The sequence below is a fragment of the Bufo gargarizans genome, chromosome 1 (assembly GCF_014858855.1).
Source record: "Bufo gargarizans isolate SCDJY-AF-19 chromosome 1, ASM1485885v1, whole genome shotgun sequence".
Taxonomy (NCBI): domain Eukaryota; kingdom Metazoa; phylum Chordata; class Amphibia; order Anura; family Bufonidae; genus Bufo; species Bufo gargarizans.
The window spans coordinates 506,418,167-506,437,322 of NC_058080.1; the positions used below are offsets into that span (position 1 = coordinate 506,418,167).

Sequence of the window (19,156 nt, forward strand, 5' to 3'; positions counted from 1 at the left end):
AGGCGTTTGTAAAAAATAAATAAAAATTATAAATGAAAAAATATACAAAAATAATATATATAAAATTACTGGTAATTAGCCATAGTTAGTTAGCCTGAGTACTGGCAGTTAAGTTAGTGGTTTGAAAAATAATAATATATATACTTAACAAATGACGAGGCAGCACTTCCAGCTTTAGGTGACAGGGTGAAGACCCCAAAACTTTAATCCCAGCAACGTTTCGGCATACTCAATGAGGCCTTTATCAAGCTTTATCAAGGCATCATTGAGTAGGCCGAAACGTTGCTGGGATTAAAGTTTTGGGGTCTTCACCCTGTCACCTAAAGCTGGAAGTGCTGCCTCGTCATTTGTTAAGTATATATCGTGGAGGAGAGGCCGACCTCTGTGAAGAATTGCACCCAGTGCACAACGTATGACTGTGCTGCTGCGATATTTGTGATTTTATATACATATATATATATATATATATATATATATATATATATATATATATATATAATGTAGTTTTCATCATATAAGGCTACTTTCACACTTGCGTTTTGGTTTCTGTTTGCGAGATCCGTTCAGGGCTCACAGATCAGTTTTGCCCTTAATGCATTCTGAATGGATAAGGAGCCGCTCAGAACGCACCAGTTTGCCTCCGTTCAGTCACCATTCTGCTTTGGAGGCGGACACCAAAACGCTGCCTGCAGCGTTTTGGTGTCCATTTGACGAAACTGAGCCAAACGGATCCGTTCTGACACACAATGTAAGTCAATGGGGACGGATCTGTTTTCACTGACACAATATGGCACAATAGAAAACTGATCCGTCCCCCATTGACTTTCAATGGTGTTCAAGACGGATCCGTTTTGGCTATGTTAAAGATAATACAAACTGATCCGTTCTGAGCGGATGCATGCGGTTGTATTATCTGAACGGATGCGTTTGTGCAGATCCATGATGGATCCGCACCAAATGCGAGTGTGAAAGTAGCCTTAAATGGCTGAGCGTATTTACAGTGGATATAAAGTCTAGACACCCCTGTTAAAATGAGTTTCTGTGCTGTAAAAAAAATGAGACAAAGATGAATCTTTTCAGAACTTTTTCCACCTTTAATGTAACCTATAAACAAACTGTACCACTCAATTGAAAAAAAAAACTAACTGAAATCTTTTCGGTGGAGGGAAGAAAACATAAAAAACTAAAAAAAATGTGGTTGCATAAGTGTGCACACCCTCTTATAACTGGGGATGTAGCTCTGTTCAGAATTAAGCAATTACATTCAAAATCATGTTAAATAGGAGTCAGCATACACCTGCCATCATTTAAAGTGCCTCTGATTAACCCCAAATAAACTTCAGCTGCTCTAGTTGGTCTTTCCTGAAATTTTCTTAGTCGCATCCCACAGAAAAAGCCATAGTCCACAGAGAGCTTCCAAAGCATCATAGGGATCTCATTGTTAAAAGGTAGCAGTCAGGAGAAGGTTACAATAGAATTTCCAAGGCATTAGATATACCAGTGACGGCGAACCTTTTACAGACCAAGTGCCCAAACTGCAACCCAAAACCCACTTATTTATCGCAAAGTGCCAACGAGGCAATTTACCCTGAATACTACAGTCCAGTACAGTGCATCTTCCATGTACTTTATCATTTAGCTATAATAGTCTGCCTACATTCAGTGCGCTGCCTGTGCTGTTCATAGCGCACCCAGCACTGATGAACAGCAGGAAAAGTCTAAGACATATTGGTACACCATAGACTTTTTCCAGGGTGCGGGTACCCACAGAGAGGGCCCCAAGTGCCGCCTCTGGCACCCGTACCAAAGGTTCGCCACCAATGAGATATACCATGGAACACAGTGAAGACAGTCATCATCAAGTGGAGAAAATATAGCAAAACAGTGACATTACCAAGAACTGGACGTCCCTCCAAAATTGATGAAAAGACGAGAAGAAAACTGATCTGGGAGGCTACCAAGAGGCCTAAAGCAACATTAAAGGAGCTGCAGGAATATCTGGCAAGTACTGGCTGTGTGGTACATGTGACAACAATATCCCGTATTCTTCATATGTCTGGGCTATGGGGTAGAGTGGCAAGACGAAAGCCTTTTCTTATGAAGAAAAACATCCAAGCCAGGCTACATTTTGCAAAAACACATCCGAAGTCTCCCAAAAGCATGTGGGAAAAGGTGTTCTGATCTGATGAATCCAATGTTGAACTTTTTGGCCATAATTCCAAAAGATATGTTTGGCGCAAAAACAACACCGCACATCACCAAAAGAACACCATACCCACAGTGTAGCATGGTGGTGGCAGCATCATGCCAATGGGCTGTTTTTCTTCAGCTGGAACTGGGGCCTTAGTTAAGCTAGAGGGAATTATGAACAGTTCCAAATACCACTCAATATTGGCACAAAACCTTCAGGATTCTGCTAGAAAGCTGAACATGAAGAGGAACTTCGTCTTTCAGCATGACAACGACCTAAAGCATACATCCAAATCAACAAAGGAATGGCTTCACCAGAAGAAGATTAACGTTTTTGAATGGCCCAGCCAGAGCCCAGACCTGAAAATCTGTGGGGTGATCTGAAGAGGGCTGTGCACAGGAGATGCCCTCGCAATCTGACAGATTTGGAGTGTTTTTGCAAAGAAGAATGGGCAAATCTTGGCAAGTCAAAATGTGCCATGCTGATAGACTCATACCCCAAAAGACTAAGTGCTGTAATAAAATCTAAAGGTGCTTCAACAAAGTATTAGTTTAAGGGTGTGCACATTTATGCAACCATGTTATTTTATGTTTATATTTTTTCTTCCCTCCACCTAAAAGATTCCAGTTTATTTTTCAATTGAGTTGCACAGTTTATAGGTCACATTAAAAGGTGGAAAAAGTTCTGAAATGATTTATTTTTGTCTCATTTTATTTTATTTTTTTACATCACAGAAACCTGACATTTTACACCTGACACAGGGGTGTGTAGACTTTTTATATCCACTGTATATGGCAGAGGAGGCATACACATTTATCTGTTCTGATACAGAAAGTACAAGCAATACAGAACAGTTTCAAATTTCGTCATCGTCCGCTAACACTGGTGATGACGAGCCACAGCAAAGTCTTAGACGAGACTCTTTGCCTGGCACTAGCGCCATTGACCCCGAATGGATGCCCGTGGCACAAATACCACCGTATGTAAGCCTGTCTGCATACAGGATTACAATAAATATATGGGTGGGGTGGATCGTGAAGACCAAATGCCGAAGCCCTACAGCGCGGTCAGGAAATCCTGCATTTGGTATAAGAAACTTGCAGCCCACCTTATGCAAGTAGCCCTGTAGAATTCTCTTGCCATGTCCCAAAAAGTAGGAAACCAAGGAACATATCTTGATTTTCAAGAACAAATCATTAAAAATTTAATATTTGGACAGCAGCGCCAGTATAGCAGTGGGATAGAGTCATCTAGAATTATCCCAGGGCAACATTTCCCATCAGAGTTGCCCCCTACTGCGAAAAAAATCAGAGCCCAAAAGAGATGTAGGGTCTGTTACAAGAATGGGATACGGTGGGATACCATATATTAATGTGACACCTGTCCAGATAAGCCTGGGCTTTGCATTAAGCAGTGTTCTGCATTTACCATACTTACTTAGATTATTAATGTAATCAATTTACATTTTTTTACTTCTTTTATGCACTTTTGGTCATTTTTAATTTATTATGCAATCCACTTCATTACATTATTAGTCAATTATAATTTGGAAAATTAGATAAACTCCAAAATTTAAAAATAAATTCTCATTATACCCCTAGATTAATATCGTAAAATAATAAAATTCTCACTACACCTCTAGATGAATACTTTAGAGGGTATAGTTTCCAAAATTGGGTCACATTTTTGGGGTACCTCAGGGTAACTTCAAATGCAACACAGCGCCTGAAAATGATTCCCGTGAAATCTGCCCTTCAAAAACCATATTGTGCTCCATCTTTTCTAAGTTCTGCCCATACAGCAGTCGACAACCACATATGGGTTAATGCCGTATTCAGGAGAAAATGGGTAACACATTTTATGGTGACTTTCTCCTGTTACCCCTTGTGACAATGAAAAACTTGGGCCTAAAATGATATTTTTCAGCAAAATATGTAATTTTTATTTTTTTACAGCCAAGGATTTCTAAATTCTATGAAAAGCATATTGGGCCAAAGTGCTCACTACACCCCTTGAAAAATTCCTTGGGGGGTGTAGTTTCCAAAATGGGGTCACTTTTTGGGGGTTTCCACTGTGGGGTACCTCAGGGTACCTTCAAATGCGACACAGCGCCTGAAAATTATTCCAGTGAAATCTGCCCTCCAAAAGCCATATTGTGCTCCATTTGTTCTAAGCTCTGCCGCACGCCCATACAGAAGTTGACAACCACATATGGGGTCTTACTGTAAACTGCAGAATCAGGATAATAGATACTGAATTTAGTTTGGCTGTTAACCCTTGCTGTGTTACAGGAAAAAAATGATTAAAATGAAAAATCAGCGAAATTTTGAAATTTCATCTCCATTTTCCTTTAATTCTTGTGGAGCATGGTTTGTGGAATTAAATATGGCCCTGGCCGTGTGTATGAATCCTAATTCTGAGCATGTTAAAACAAGCAGTTGTGAAAAGTAAAATTAAGAAGTACTCCCAATTTTACCAGATTTCTAAGTCACTTTTAGGCAAATCTTCAAATATTCATCATGAAACCCCCTAACTGTTTTGCCCCAGTCCAGCACGAGCAGTGGGAAAAGTAACGTATTTTTCGCTTTATAAGACGCACCTATGTTTTAGAGGAGGACAATAAGAAAGAAATATTTTTCATTACACCTCAGGTCAGACCACCAATCAGAAACCCCAATGTTAATCAGACCTCAGCTCACAGCCCCAATCAGACCCCAATGTTAATAAGACCTCAAATCAGACCTCAGCTCAGACCCCAATGTAAATGACCCCCAATCAGACCTCTGATAAGAGCGCCCATATCAGCCATTATGTCTCTCAGCATAAAAATAGCAGCTGAAAAATAAGGATTCGGGCATGAGGCCTTATAATATAATCTATTTATTTCAAGTTTTAATTCCACATTAGGAATTCCACTTTAGGATTAGGTATATATGAGTACATACATGTATAAGCTACAAACCTCATCAATTCCTTCTTCTTCGTGAAAAGTACGAGACATAAAGAGGCAGGTCATTGTATCTCCCTTCTTCGTAAAAAGAATGAAATCTTTTCCAATTCTCATAGAGCCACTAGATAAAAACAGAACTGGGTAAACAGCAAATATATATAAAATTTCATGCGTATTAGATCATATTTTCTTCAGGTTGTCCATATGCTGCATCCCTGATTATATGTTTGTAGCATACTTTAAAATGAGATTGTAAGTAATCATGTAAAAATGTATTGATGTAAGAATATAAAATACTAATATGCAGGAAACATAAAGAAAATAAAAGCTTACAAACTTTTAAAGAGGCAAAAAATAGTAAGGAATAAGCTGCTTAAACGGCCTACCCCACAAATTTAAAGGGGTTATTCAGGTAAAGATAATGATGACCTATTCTTAGGGTCATTATTATCACATCGGCAGGGGCCCAAGTTCTGGCACCCCCTGCTGATCAGCTGTTTCAAGGAGCTGCTGCGCTGGAAATCTGGTGAGCGCTGCAACTCCCGGCAACTTTCCAAGCACAGCGCCATACACTGTATAGTGCTTGGTACTGCAGTTTAGCCCCATTGACTTGAATGGGGCGGAGCTGCAAATAGACCATGTGACCAATGTACGGTGACACCACATGATCTAGGAAGAGGCCGGAGAGCTCACAAAGGGATAGGTCATCAATAGTAATTACCGGTTAACCCCTTTAAAATGTTGTGTGGGTGGGCAGAAGCTCATCAAGCATCTACATCTAACAGGATAGATTGCAATTAGTTCTTCTTAACCCCTGTTCTTGTTAAAGAAGCAATACGGACAATAACAATATATTAGTAAGTGCCTTGTATTCACTTTCTCTACATAATCAAGGCAATTTGCTGAAGTGAGACAACCCCTTCAGGACCAGAACCTGCCAGAATAAAAGTTAATAATTCTCACTATTCTTGTTAATAAAAGCTCCACAAAAGGTATATTTGTACTACTCTCTGCAGACCCTACCTGATGCTAGTTTAGCATGGTCAGAACTGGCGAAGGATTCTTTATAAGGCATTTTTTTTAGCTACCGTAATTATTTTTGCACTTTGTTCTCAATGCAAAATCATTAACAGCTGCTATAAACAGATACTTACGATTTCAATCCATTTCCATACTGTCCAATTTGAATAGACTCCGGAGTTCTTTTAGCAGAACGTCCAAACTGGATTACGCTGGCGGCCTCACCTATTACAAAATAAGTGAATTATAATAAATTTAACATGATTGCACATAATTTACTACTTGAAAAATATATAACAGCAAATATGACAAAATATTTGACTATACAAGTTCAACGTGTTATAAAAACTTAAAGGGAGTCTGTCACCTCCAAAAGTGGTTTCAAAGTAAGCATACCACCAAGTAGGGCAGGAACCCTAAAACAAAACCATAACTTTCTTGTGAAAATCCGTGAGAAATGTTTTTTATTTTTATGCAAATAAGGTTTACAGAGCTCTGTTTGGCACACTATCGCTACACCAGTAAGGCTGCAAGACTCCCCTGTCTGCTCCCTGAGATTTCAGAGCCAGTATTGATGACGCTGCAAAATCTATGGCCCAGTTCATGGTGTACTTCTTAAAAATAGAAAGAAGCATTTCTGAGGATTAGAGGACTAGATTTTTCTTTGCAATCGGAATTGCAGAGAAATCCCTTTTGTAATATGGAAATTAGGTGCTCGGAGCACTGCTCCACTTCTGCCTCTCCCTATTGCCACTCCTCCTCCAATTGAGATTAACAGGGTCGGGCATCCTCACTGCTCTATTGTCTGGCCCTGAAATCTCGCACATGTACTGGCACATTTAAGATTTCGGAGTAAGTGTTCCTGCACATGGTACTGCCACCAGCACATGTGGAAGATTTCAAGGCTAGGCATCGGAGCAGTGGGAATGCCTGGCCGTGTCGATCTCACAGGGAGGAGAAGTGGCAACAGGGAGTGGTGGAGCTGAAGCAGTGCTCCGAGGGACTATGACAGCCCCTCTGTGCTTCGGGCACCTTTTTATATATAATGAAAAGTAAGAAATTTGCTGCATCTGTAATTCCGATTGCAGAGAAAGAGAGCTAATTTTAGTCGCCATGATCAACCCTACCAGGCCTGGTTTAATAGAGTTTACCATGGTGACAGATGCTCTTTAGAGTGAATCTCCTCAGAGCAAGCAAAGCAGTGTAGAGACTCACAAGACATTCTATGAACCTCACTTTGACACATCAAAAGTTTCATGAAATTATGATAGGTGCACTTAAGAATTGCTTTCAGTTATTACATAAAAATTACAAAGGCTATTTCCATCTTACTAATTAATAGTATATCTCTAGTCTATAATCACGGATCCTGAGAATGAAGGGCTATAGCGCTGGATTACCACTTGCATTCCCTTCATTGTTCTTCCCTGCACAGCAGCCACCCAGCTGAACACTATGCAGGGAATAGCATTCTCCATTCTAGAACTGGTGGAGGTCCCAGAGGTTGGATTCTAGACGATCATGAAGTGATGGCATATTACAGTGGTACGCCATCACTTTATAACATAAGATTAAAGTGGCTGTGTCACTTCAGCAAATCGTATTTATCATGTAGAGAAAGTTAATACAATGCACTTACTAATGTATTGTTATTGTCCATATTGCTTCCTTTGCTGTCTGGATTCCATTTTTCCCATCACATTATACACTGCTCGTTTCCATGGTTACGACCACCCTGCAATCCAGCAGCGATGGCCATGCTTGCACAATTTAGGAAAAAGCTCCAGGCTCACAGGTCTGCACATAGTCCAGCCTTTTTTTCTCTAGTGTGCAATCATGGCCACTGCTACTGAATTACAAGGTGGTCGTAACCATGGAAACGAGCAGTGTATAATGTGATGGAAAAATTAATCCATCCAGCAAAAGAAGCAATATGGACGATCACAATACATTAGTAAGTGCCTTGTATTAACTTTCTCTACATGATAAATGCCATTTGCTGAAGTGAGACAACCCCTTTAACCCCTTAAGGACCCTGACATTTTTCACCTTAAAGAGGACCTTTCATCTGGCAAAACATTGTGAACTAAGTGTCATGATCTGTACAGCGGTGCCCAGGGATCTCACTGCACTTACTATGGCGACTGGCAAGCGCTACAGCCTAGGAGAAGGAGACGCCCAGGAGAACAAGGACAGTCTCCTCCTACTATAACCAAGTCCTCTAAGTCTCCTCCTACTATAACCAGGTGACCGAACATACCGGAGGGCATAGCAGGAGAACGGAGCGGCGACCAGGGATAATAGTAAGTGCAGTGAGATACCTGGGCACCGCTGTACAGATCAGATGAAAGGTCCTCTTTAAGGACCAGGCCATTTTTAAAAAATCTGACATGTGTCACTTTATGTGGTGATAACTTCAAAACTCTTACTTATCCAGGCCATTTGTTTTCTCGTCACATATTGTACTTCATGACAATGGTAAATTTAAGTAAAAATATTTCATTTTAAAATTGATACCCCCTAAAATAGTTATTACTTTACATTTCCCATATGTCTACTTCATGTTTGGATCATTTTGTAACTGACATTTTCTTTTTTTGGGACGTTAGAAGGCTTTTTCAAAACCCACTTTTTAAGGACCAGTTGAGGCCTGAAGTCACTTTGTGAGGCTTACATAATAGAAACCATCCATTTTAGAAACTACACTCCTTTGTAAACTTTCTTAACCCTTTAGGTGTTCCACAAAAATTAAAGGAAAAATGTAGATGAAATTTCAGAATTTCACTTTTTGGCAGATTTTCCATTTTAATCCATTTTTTACAGTAACAAAGCAAGGGTTAACAGCCAAACAAAACTCAATATTTACTGCCTTGATTCTGTTGTTTACAGAAACACCCCATATGTGATCGTAAACTGCTGTACGGGCCCACGGCAGGGCGCAGAAGGAAAGGAACGCCATATGGTTTTTGGAAGCCAGATTTCACTGGGATAATTTCCGTTTGCCATGTCCCATTTGAAGACCCCCTGATGCACCCCTAGAGTAGAAACTCCAAAAAAGTGACCCCATTTTGAAAACTATGGGATAAGGTGGCAGTTTTGTTGGAACTATTTTAGGGTACATATGATTTTTGGTTACACTTTTTGTGAGGCAGGGTAACAAAATATAGCTGTTTTGGCACGTTTTTATTTTTTGTTATTTACAATGTTCATTTGGTTAGATCATGTGGTATTTTTATAGAGCAGGTTGTTACGGACGTGACAATACCAAATATGACAACTTTTTTGGGTTGTTTTGTTTCAGTTTTACATATTAAAGCATTTTAAAAAAAATTATAATTTTTTTGGGCTCTATATTCTGAAAGCCATACATTTTTAGACTTTTTTTTGGGCAACTGTCTTATGTAGGGGGCTCTTTCTTTCGGTATGAGATAACAGTTTGATTGGTACTATTTTGGGGTGCATATGACTTTGATTGCTTGGTATTACACTTTTTGTAATGTAAGGTCACAAAAAAATTGCTTTTTTGACACACTTTTTACCTGAGAGGTTAAGTCATGTGATATTTTATACATCAGGTTCTTACGGACGCGGCGATACCTAATATGTATACTTTTTTTATTTATTTATAGAAGTTTTACACAATACACAAGCGCCGTGACTTTAAGACTTTGTTGGTTGCCCTTTGCCCCCCCCCAATTGACTTGCCCTGTGTGCTCCTATGTGTCCCTCTGTCCCAGGACCATGTTACTTGTCCACCTAAAGGGAAATGTGTTGTATTTCTGTGTATCTCCCCCCCCCCTACATATCTGAGAGATAAGGAAGTCAGAAAACTGAAGCTTCCCTATCTGTCAGACTCAGAGGCACCAGGGAGTGGCTACAATGTTTTATCTCTTTGTGCCCTGCTGTGTCCAGGGTTATATAAGATGTGTGGTTTTTAATAAAAGGGGAGCATTCTGCCTGATTCAAAGAACAAAGGAAGTTGTGTGCACTTATTTGAATCATTACAGCAGGGATCCAGACTGGCTCGTCCTGAGAGAGCTAACCAAGGAAGAAGAAATACAGGGAGCCATCCAGGTTGGAGGAGAATTTTTAAAGGCACAGTGTCTGTACCCAGACAATTGAACCCATGACAAATATCATTTTTGAAACAAAATTAAATAAATCAAGTTTTAGTGTCTCCATAGTATGAGAGCAATATATTTTTTTTGGGCGATTGTCTTAGGTAGGGGCTCATTTTTTTGCGGGATGAGGTGACAGTTAGATTGGTACTATTTTGGGGGGCATACGCCATTTTGATTGCTTGGTGTTGCACTTTTATGGATGCGAGTTGACAAAAAAAAGTTTTTGTAAGCACAGTTTTTATTTTATTTTTTTGACGGAGTTCACCTGAGGGGTTAGGTCATGTGATATTGTTATAGAGTCGGTCGATACGGGTGCGGCGATACCTAATATGTACTTTATTAAAAATTAACTTTATTTTGGGAAAAGGACACTTTTTTTTTCACTTTCTCTTTCTTGTCCCACTCGGGGACTTCAACTTTTTGGGGTCTGATCCCCTTTACAATGCATCACAATACTTCTTTATTGTCATGCATTATCTGTAAAGAGTATTACACACTGTAATACGCTTACAGCCTGCTTGCCTATGAGGGGGGGCTGGATCTCACAGGCTGTCATGGAAGGCAGCCATGATGCCTTAACGAAGGCATTGGGCTGCCTTCCTTGCATCGGGACCCCGTCACATGGAAGCTCCCTCCCTCTACAGATATTGTGCATGCCGCGGCACATCAAGGGTTAATGTGCAGGCATTGGTGTTTTCACCGATGCCGGCGCATACAGCAGGGGTCTGGCTATCAGTGACTGCCGGACCCCTGCCGCTGATTGTACAGCGCGGGTCCTTATGGGGTTAAGACTTCAATACATGGGTTACTAAAATACCAAAAAAAACATGAAAGTATTTATCTTACTTGGGTCCATCCCTGTTCCATCATCAAGAAAGCAAAGCATGAAACCTCCTCTCAATTCTTCTCTTGGCACTGCAGGTGACACATTTCAACATAAAAATGAAAAATCACAGCACACAGAGTTTGCAAACAAAAAAAAGGCAATAAATAACTTTAAGGTTAAACAAAAAATAAATGAACACTTCCTGACAAAGTTGATGCAAAAGACATTTGAGACATTGCCAGGCGCTGACTGTCCAATTAGTTCTAGCGATAAGTCTTGGCTCTTAGTGTTTCCATTGATTCTAGTGCAGAGGATTTGAAACTGCATTGTACACACCAGCCACACTGTGATTTATAACATTACACTATTGTTGGCAATGAATGTGCTGTGGATTGGAATATTAAGATCAGGTAATTGGGAATTTGTTTAGAATGGAAAATATTGTTTGTTGTAATATAATAATTACTTTTTATCTTAATATTTACTCTAACTTGTATCTAAAGTGTTTTTAAAAAAGAATTTAGTTAATTTTTTTCTTTGTGTCTTTGTTTTTTCTTCCCTTCTCCACTCAGTGTTTTCTCTTCTCTTGTTTTGCCTGAATTTGCTCATACTCAGTGTTCAATTGCCATGCTGTTACACTGGAGCAAAATCTCATCTGTTGGGTTTATGAGCTTCTTTGTGTTTTTGTGGGACATTTTGGTTGACTTTGCGTCTAAATAATTACCATTTTTTTAAATATAAATACGGGGAGATTTATCAAAACTAGTACAACTGAAAACTGGCTTAGCTGCCCAAAGCAACCCGATTCCACCTTTTATTTTTCAGAGCTCCTTTGGAAAATGAAAGGATCAATCTGATTGGTTGCCGTGGACATCTACATCAGTTTTCCTTTGCACCAGTTAAATACATTTCCCCCATAGATTTTACTTTGAATGTATCTTGGTATGCAGGTGAAATGTATTCTTTTGCATTTTGAGTGTTTAAAAAAAAGCATAAATAAATATAAAAATTTTTAAAACATTATGAGATTAGAACTCTTGTGATGTTTTTGGTAGGTCTGCATAATCTACATGAAAACCTAGAAAAAGACCTTTTAAGATTTAAATACAATCACAATCTTCCATAAAAGTTGCAGGTTTCCATTTACGTGCTGCTTTGTGCTGTTGCATATAGTATGTGAAGTTTACAGTTTGGCAGAGGAGATTATTTTAACCAAGAAAAATCCAGATCACCAACAGCTTCCTCTAAAATATGAGCAAGGCTAGGCAGGGACTTTCAAGATGACTTTTCTTCCCCAAAAGCATGGGAGATCTTAAGGTACCAATTCTGGGCTGTTGAAGAGGGGCGTGCCTTGTCGCTTCAATCAGCACAACCTTCACAGTAGCATCCTGTGCACAGAGGCAGACCTGCTCCCTCAGGCTTGTGCAAAGAACATCAGAGCAGGGAAAGAAGCTGACATCAGATGTCATGTGGCGTTCAGCTATCTAGGAGAACGGGTCCACTGTAGATGAAGTAAACTAATTGAAAACGCCTTACATTTGCTTAGTGAGAAACATAGAAAGAACAAAAAATATAACTTGGACAACCCCTTTAAGCATACATGTCCACCAGCAGTAAGTATACTTTGAACTCCAGGTGCCTCTAGTCTATGTAAGTAAATGTCATAATTCTTTACTGGATTATTATTTGCATGATCTATACAATAAATACATTTTTAACCCTTTCACTCCTGGAGTTTTTTTTTTAAAGTTTTCGTTTTGCGGAGGCAGGGTAACATTCTTTATTTGTGTGTTCACATAGCCATATGAGGGCTTGTTTTTTTGCAGGACAAGTTGTACTTTCCAAAGCCACCATTTAATATTGCATATGATGTAGTGGGAAGCGGGAAAAAAAAAATCCAAATGGGGTGAAATTGCAAAAAAAAAAGCAATTCATCCACAGTTTTACGTTTTATTTATTTACGACGTTCGATAAAACTGACCAGTTACGTTTATTCTACAGGTCAGTACGAATCCGGCGATACATTAGGCTACTTTCACACTTGCGTTCGATGCGGATCTGTCTGGTATGTGTACAGACGGATCGGTACCTATAATGCAAACGCTTGCATCCGTTCGGAACGGATCCGTCTCCATAACAGCTTTTTCAGATCCGAATTTTCACATCGTGAAAAAACTCAGATCTGACAGTATATTCTAACACAGAGGCGTTCCCTTAGTGATGGGGACGCTTCAAGTTAGAATATACTAAGAACTGTGTACATAACTGCCCCCTGCTGCCTGGCAGCACCCTATCTCTTACAGGGGGCTGTGATCCACACAATTAACCCCTCAGGTGGTGCTCCGGCTCCCCCGTGTGGCGATCGGAGGAGCTGGAGCTTGTGTGCAGCAGCCCCTGTCTTTGTGAATGAGCACCACCAAAAGCACGCACCTTTGGCTTTCAGCGCGTTCAGATGCCGTGGTCAGGATTGACCATGGCAGCTACATAATAATATAGTATATTAGGCCGAAAAAATAAATTTGTCCATCCAGTTCGGCCTGTTATCCTGCAAGTTGATCCAGAGGAAGGGGGGGGGGGGGGGGGGGGGGGAACTGAGGTAGATGCCAATTTTCCCCACTTAAGGGGGAAAAAATTCCTTCCGACTCCAATCAGGCAATCAGAATAACTCCCTGGATCAATGAACCCTCTCTAGTAGCTATAGCCTGTAATATTATTACAGTCCAGAAATTCATCCAAGCCCCTCTTGAATTCTTTTATTGTACTCACCATCACCACCTCCTCAGGGGTTAAATGTCTGCGATTGGCATTACTGCCGGTTGCGGACATGAGCCGCAGGTGTCTGCTATAAGAAACAGGCGGCCACCCGCGGCTATGGCGACCGCAGCGCTCAGGAGCGGGCGCAATCTTTAAAGACCCGACCAGCGCTGTACTATTACTGCGCTGGGGGTGAAGGGGTTAAGGAGGCTTGATCACCAGGATCAACCCTATTAAACCAGACATACTGCCTGGTAGGGCTCATCGTGCTGATGAAAAAATAAAATGATACCTTTCTTTTGTCTGTACGATAAATAGCTGTAGAGAAGTTTGTGTTTTTATTCATATGCAAATTAGAAATTGGAGCACCAGCCGCCACGGCTGAATTTTTGGAGCACTGCTATGTAACACCCCCTGCACTCTGCACACTTCCACCTCCTAGAGCTGTATGCTAGCAATATCATATCACTATGTACTATAGCTTCACCACACTGAGATCTGCTCAGAAAGCTAATCCACATATTACTGCTTTAGGCCTTTTGCACACGACCGTATGGCTTTTTCAGTATTTCGCGGTCAGCCAAAAACGGATCCGCAAAAAATACGGATGACGTCCGTGTGCATTCTGTTTTTTGCAGAATGGAACAGCTGTCCCCTGATAGAACAGTACTATCTTTGTCCGTTATGCGGACAATAATAGGACATGTTCTATCTTTGAACGGAACGGAAAAATGGAAATGGAAGGCATACAATGTACCTTCCGGTTTTTTTGAAGACCTATTGAAATGAATGGTTCCATATACAGTCCATATATGGAACGCAAAAAACGGAACGGAAATGGAAAAAAAAAGTTTGTGTGCAAGAGGCCTTATTCACAAGCACAATGTATGATTAGAAAGACACCAGTAATATGTGATAGCGTCTAAGCATAGAAAGAAATGATACATCTATGTGGTAATGCTATAGCTTAGTGGTCTACCATGCATGTAGAGATCCTAGGTTCAAGTCCCTGAAGAGATGTAAATTTTGTTACTTTATTTTCTCTCATTTAAAACCATATTAAAAAAGCTAATAACAATAGTAATAATAAAAATAATAAAATACCTTACTATATTGTGAATATTTGATTTTTTTTGCCAAAACATAATACTGGTTTATTCACAGACACAAAATATGATCATAAAGAAACAAGTAATATTCATTAGCTTTCTAAAAAAACAAAAAAATAAAAATATTCTCAATATGATAAGGGAATAGACTTTGGGATAAAGGTAGAAGAAAAAATATTTGATGTCTCTCCCAAGAGTCAAACCTGGGATCTCTACATGCAAAACCTAACCATAAAGCTATAACATTACCACACAAAGATCTATGTTTTTGCCGTGTTTATAAGCTAATACACATTACTGATGTATTTATAGTCCTATATTGTGTGGGAATAAAGCAGTTATATGTGGATTAGCTTCTGAGCAGATCTCAGTGTGGTGAGGCTATAGTACATAGTGATATAATATTGCTAGCATACAGCTCTAGGACACAGCTCTGCCCTCAGCCTGATTTCTAGCCCTGTCAATCAAGGGGAAGGGGGAGTGTGCAAAGCGCAGGGGGTGTTATAAAGCAGTGCTCATAGAATTCAGCCCCGCCTCCTGGTGCTCTAAAATATGAATAAAAACGCAGATTTCTCTGCAGCTGTTTATCATACAGACAAAAGAAATGTATAGTTTTAATCAGCATGATGAGCCCTACCAGCCAGTATGTCCTGTTTAAAAGGGTTTATCCAGTTAACAAAGCCTCTTTAATGCTGGGACAGGACAACTACAGATAAACATTTGTGGGTTTGATTCTTCTCAAATTACAGAGATAACAATCCAAACATGTAATTAATAGGTTTTAGTTCGCCCTGATATGTACAGCCATCTCTGAACAAAAAAAAAAAAAAAAAACAGTGATTCAAGCTAAGGAATATGATTACTACAGTCAAATTAAATCCCATTAAAAATATATATGCAATTAGAAAATAAACATCTAAATAAGTAAATTTATTTTATCCCAACATACCTGTAAAAATATCAATTCTTGTAGCATCAGCATCTCTGTAAAAAGACGAAGCATTAATAATTTACTGTATAATCACATATTGCTCCAAGAAACTAATTTAACAAAATAAAAACTTGAACTTTAAAGTAGACATACCTTGCATTATCAACTAGTTCGGACAGTGCTCCAAACAGGAACTCGTGTGTTGTCCTATTTAAAAATGAAATAATATAAGTATATATAAAAAAATAAAATAAATACATGACAAGAAGCAGGCTTGCGATGTAATCTAGCTGACAAATTGACAACCAACAGGTCAGCTGCCCAAATCTAAATGCTCTACAAATCAACAGGAAAATAATTCTGGCTAGTAGCTCTACAAACCTATACCACTATATATACCACTTATACCGATATTCTGTGCATTTTCATTTTAGAATTATTTTTTTTATGTTACCACATAGATTTATTTTATTTTAATGGTTTGGACTTTTCGGACGTGGCAATATATGATATGTTTGTTTATTGTTTATATAGTTTATATGTAAAATTGGGAAAAGGGGCGATTTATACTTAAAGGGAGTCTGTCACCACATTTGAGCAGATTAGACTGATCAAATAGCGTTATATGTGCCACAAAGAACTTAAAAACTGTACCTTTTTTGTATCTAATGGAGTTTTCTTTCAGCCAAAAATGAACTTTTAAGGCTACTTTCACACTAGCGTTCGGGTGTCCGCTTGGGAGTTCCGTTTGAAGGGGCTCACAAGCGGCCCCGAACGCATCCGTCCAGCCCTAATGCATTCTGAGTGGACGCGGATCTGCTCAGAATGAATCAGTCTGGCAGCGTTCAGCCTCCGCTCCGCTCAGCAGGCGGACACCTGAACGCTGCTTGCAGCGTTCGGGTGTCCGCCTAGCCGTGCGGAGGCAAGCGGATCCGTCCAGACTTACAACGTAAGTCAATGGGGACGGATCCGTTTGAAGATGACACAGTATGGCTCATAAAAGTCTGGACGGATCCGTTCAGGCTACTTTCACACTTAGAATTTTTTTTACAATATAATGCAGACGGATCCGTTCTGAACGGATCCACTGTCTGCATTATATGAGCGGATCCGTCTCAGACAGATCCGCTCTGAACGCAAGTGTGAAAGTAGCCTAAGATTCTGTAAATGCGCCCTCTCAAGTGCCCAGAGCGGCGTCGCAATCGTCCAAGCCCCAGGCAGCACCTCCTCAACGGCTCATAACCCTGCCCTCCGTGTGCCTCTGCCTGCCCGTTTACTCTCCTCCTCTCTCCTTTTCCACTGCGGCTGCTAATATTTTGGTGTTTTTTTTACTTTTTATTTAAAGGGATACTGTCACTAAGTTTTGGGCTATAGAGCTGTGGACATGCACGGCTAGATCGCCGCTAGCATGTCCGCAATATATCTGTCCTATAGGGCTGTGTGGTTTTAATTTCTTTAAAAAAGGATTTTATAGATATGTAAATTAGTCTTGTATGTGTCCAAGGGGCTGTACTAACCTTCCTGGAGCCCAGCCGTGCCCAGCCACGCACGCCTGTGAAGGAGCCCAGCACCGCCTATGTCCTACGAATCTCCTCCTTTCATCAACTATAGAGTGCCGTAATCTCGCGATGCGCGAGCTCGCGCATGCGTATTTCCTTCCCCGAGGCTGATGCCAGCACAGGGAAGGAACACTATACCGGCACTGTGCATGCACGAGCTCGCGCATTGAAAGATGACGGCAATCTATAGTTGATGAAAGGAGGAGATTCGGAGGACATAGGCGGTGCTGGGCTCCTTCACAGGCGTGCTTGTGGCTGGGCTCCAGGAAGGTTAGTGCAGCCCCTTAGACACATACAAGACCCATTTACATATCTATAAAATCATTTTTTAAAGAAATTAAAACCACACAGCCCTATAGGACAGATATATTGCGGACATGCTAGCGGCAATCTAGCCGTGCATGTCCGCAGCTCTATAGCCCAAAACTTTAATAACTATTTCCCCCCTTGGGGGCTAGAACCTGGGATCTTTTAATCTCTTGTCTTATTCACCCTAATAGAGCTCTAATAGGGTGAATAGGACTTCACACTATCCCTGCTGCCATGTGCATAGTGCACACAGCAGCAAGAGCTTACCATGGCAGCCAGGGCTTCAGTAGCGTCCTGGCTGCCATGGTAACCAATCGGAGCCCCAGGATTACACGCTGGGGCTCCGATCAGAAGCTGCCACTGCCACCAATGAAGAGGAGGGGACCCTGTGGCCACTGCCACCAATGATTTTAATACTGGGGGGTGGGGAGACGCACTGTGCCACCAATGATTTTAATGCTGGGGGTGAGGGCACACTCCGCCACCAATATTTTTAATACTGAGGAGGGCGCCACCAATGATAATTAAGGTTTAATACAGGAGGCAAGTGTGTTGGCGGCAGAATCACACAGCCTGCACCCTGCCTCTGACAGGGAGCTGCGATCAGCGGCAGCAGTTGCCCCCTCAGGTGTGGCACCTGAGGGGTTAACTGTCGCTGATCACAACATCAAGTCATATAGGCTAGGCACCGCCTCCTGTATTTGTATAAGGGTCCATTTACACGTCCGTAAGTGTTTTGCAAATCCGCAAAACACTGACACCGGCCATGTTCACATGGCCGGAACTAATAGAAAGTGCCTATTCTTGTCAGCTATTGTGGACAAGAATAGGACATGTTCTAATTTTTTGCGGAGCCGCAGAACGGAAGTGTGGATGCGGACAGCACACTGTGTTTTGTACGCATCTTTTCCGGCCCCATCGAAAATTAATGGGTCTGCACCCGTTCCGCATAATTGCGGAATGGATCCGGACCATTCACACAGACATCTAAATGGAGCCTAAGAGGTTAACTTTCATTGGTGGCACAGTGCGCCCGCCCCTCCTCCTCCAGTCTCTCCTCATTGCCAGCAGGGCACAGGGGGGAAGGAGAGAGTGACTCCTTCTCCCCTGTGCTGCCGAGGGTAATGGCGCGCTGACCGCAGAGGGCTCATGTTCTGTTATAGCACGCTGGACGCATTATTGGCAAGGTTAGATGCTGATACCGATACCTTAGAAAATCATGAATATTGGCCGATAACATCAGTAAATCCAACAATTCGGTCGATCCCTAGTGCACAGTCAACCAAACACTAGTGGATTTTTGTTGTCCAGGATAAAAGAGTTCAACCCCTTATTCCCACTAGAGATCCTTTCTTTCCTAACACCTACTGTAAAGAATTCAATCTG

General features: G+C 40.8%; 1 protein-coding gene across 3 annotated transcripts in view; it reads right to left on the reverse strand.

Annotated features, from left to right (window-relative positions):
• MORC2 (MORC family CW-type zinc finger 2) overlaps nucleotides 1-19,156 on the reverse strand; it is a 107,737-nt gene that overhangs the window by 68,315 nt on the left and 20,266 nt on the right. For all 3 annotated transcript variants that reach the window (XM_044275231.1, XM_044275239.1, XM_044275247.1), the window contains exons 3-7: nucleotides 16,056-16,109; nucleotides 15,921-15,955; nucleotides 11,129-11,197; nucleotides 6,296-6,386; nucleotides 5,154-5,262 (exon numbers count right to left, since the gene is read on the reverse strand). In XM_044275231.1, coding sequence (XP_044131166.1) covers nucleotides 5,154-5,262; nucleotides 6,296-6,386; nucleotides 11,129-11,197; nucleotides 15,921-15,955; nucleotides 16,056-16,109 — 358 coding nt within the window. The remainder of the gene's footprint in view (nucleotides 1-5,153; nucleotides 5,263-6,295; nucleotides 6,387-11,128; nucleotides 11,198-15,920; nucleotides 15,956-16,055; nucleotides 16,110-19,156) is intronic.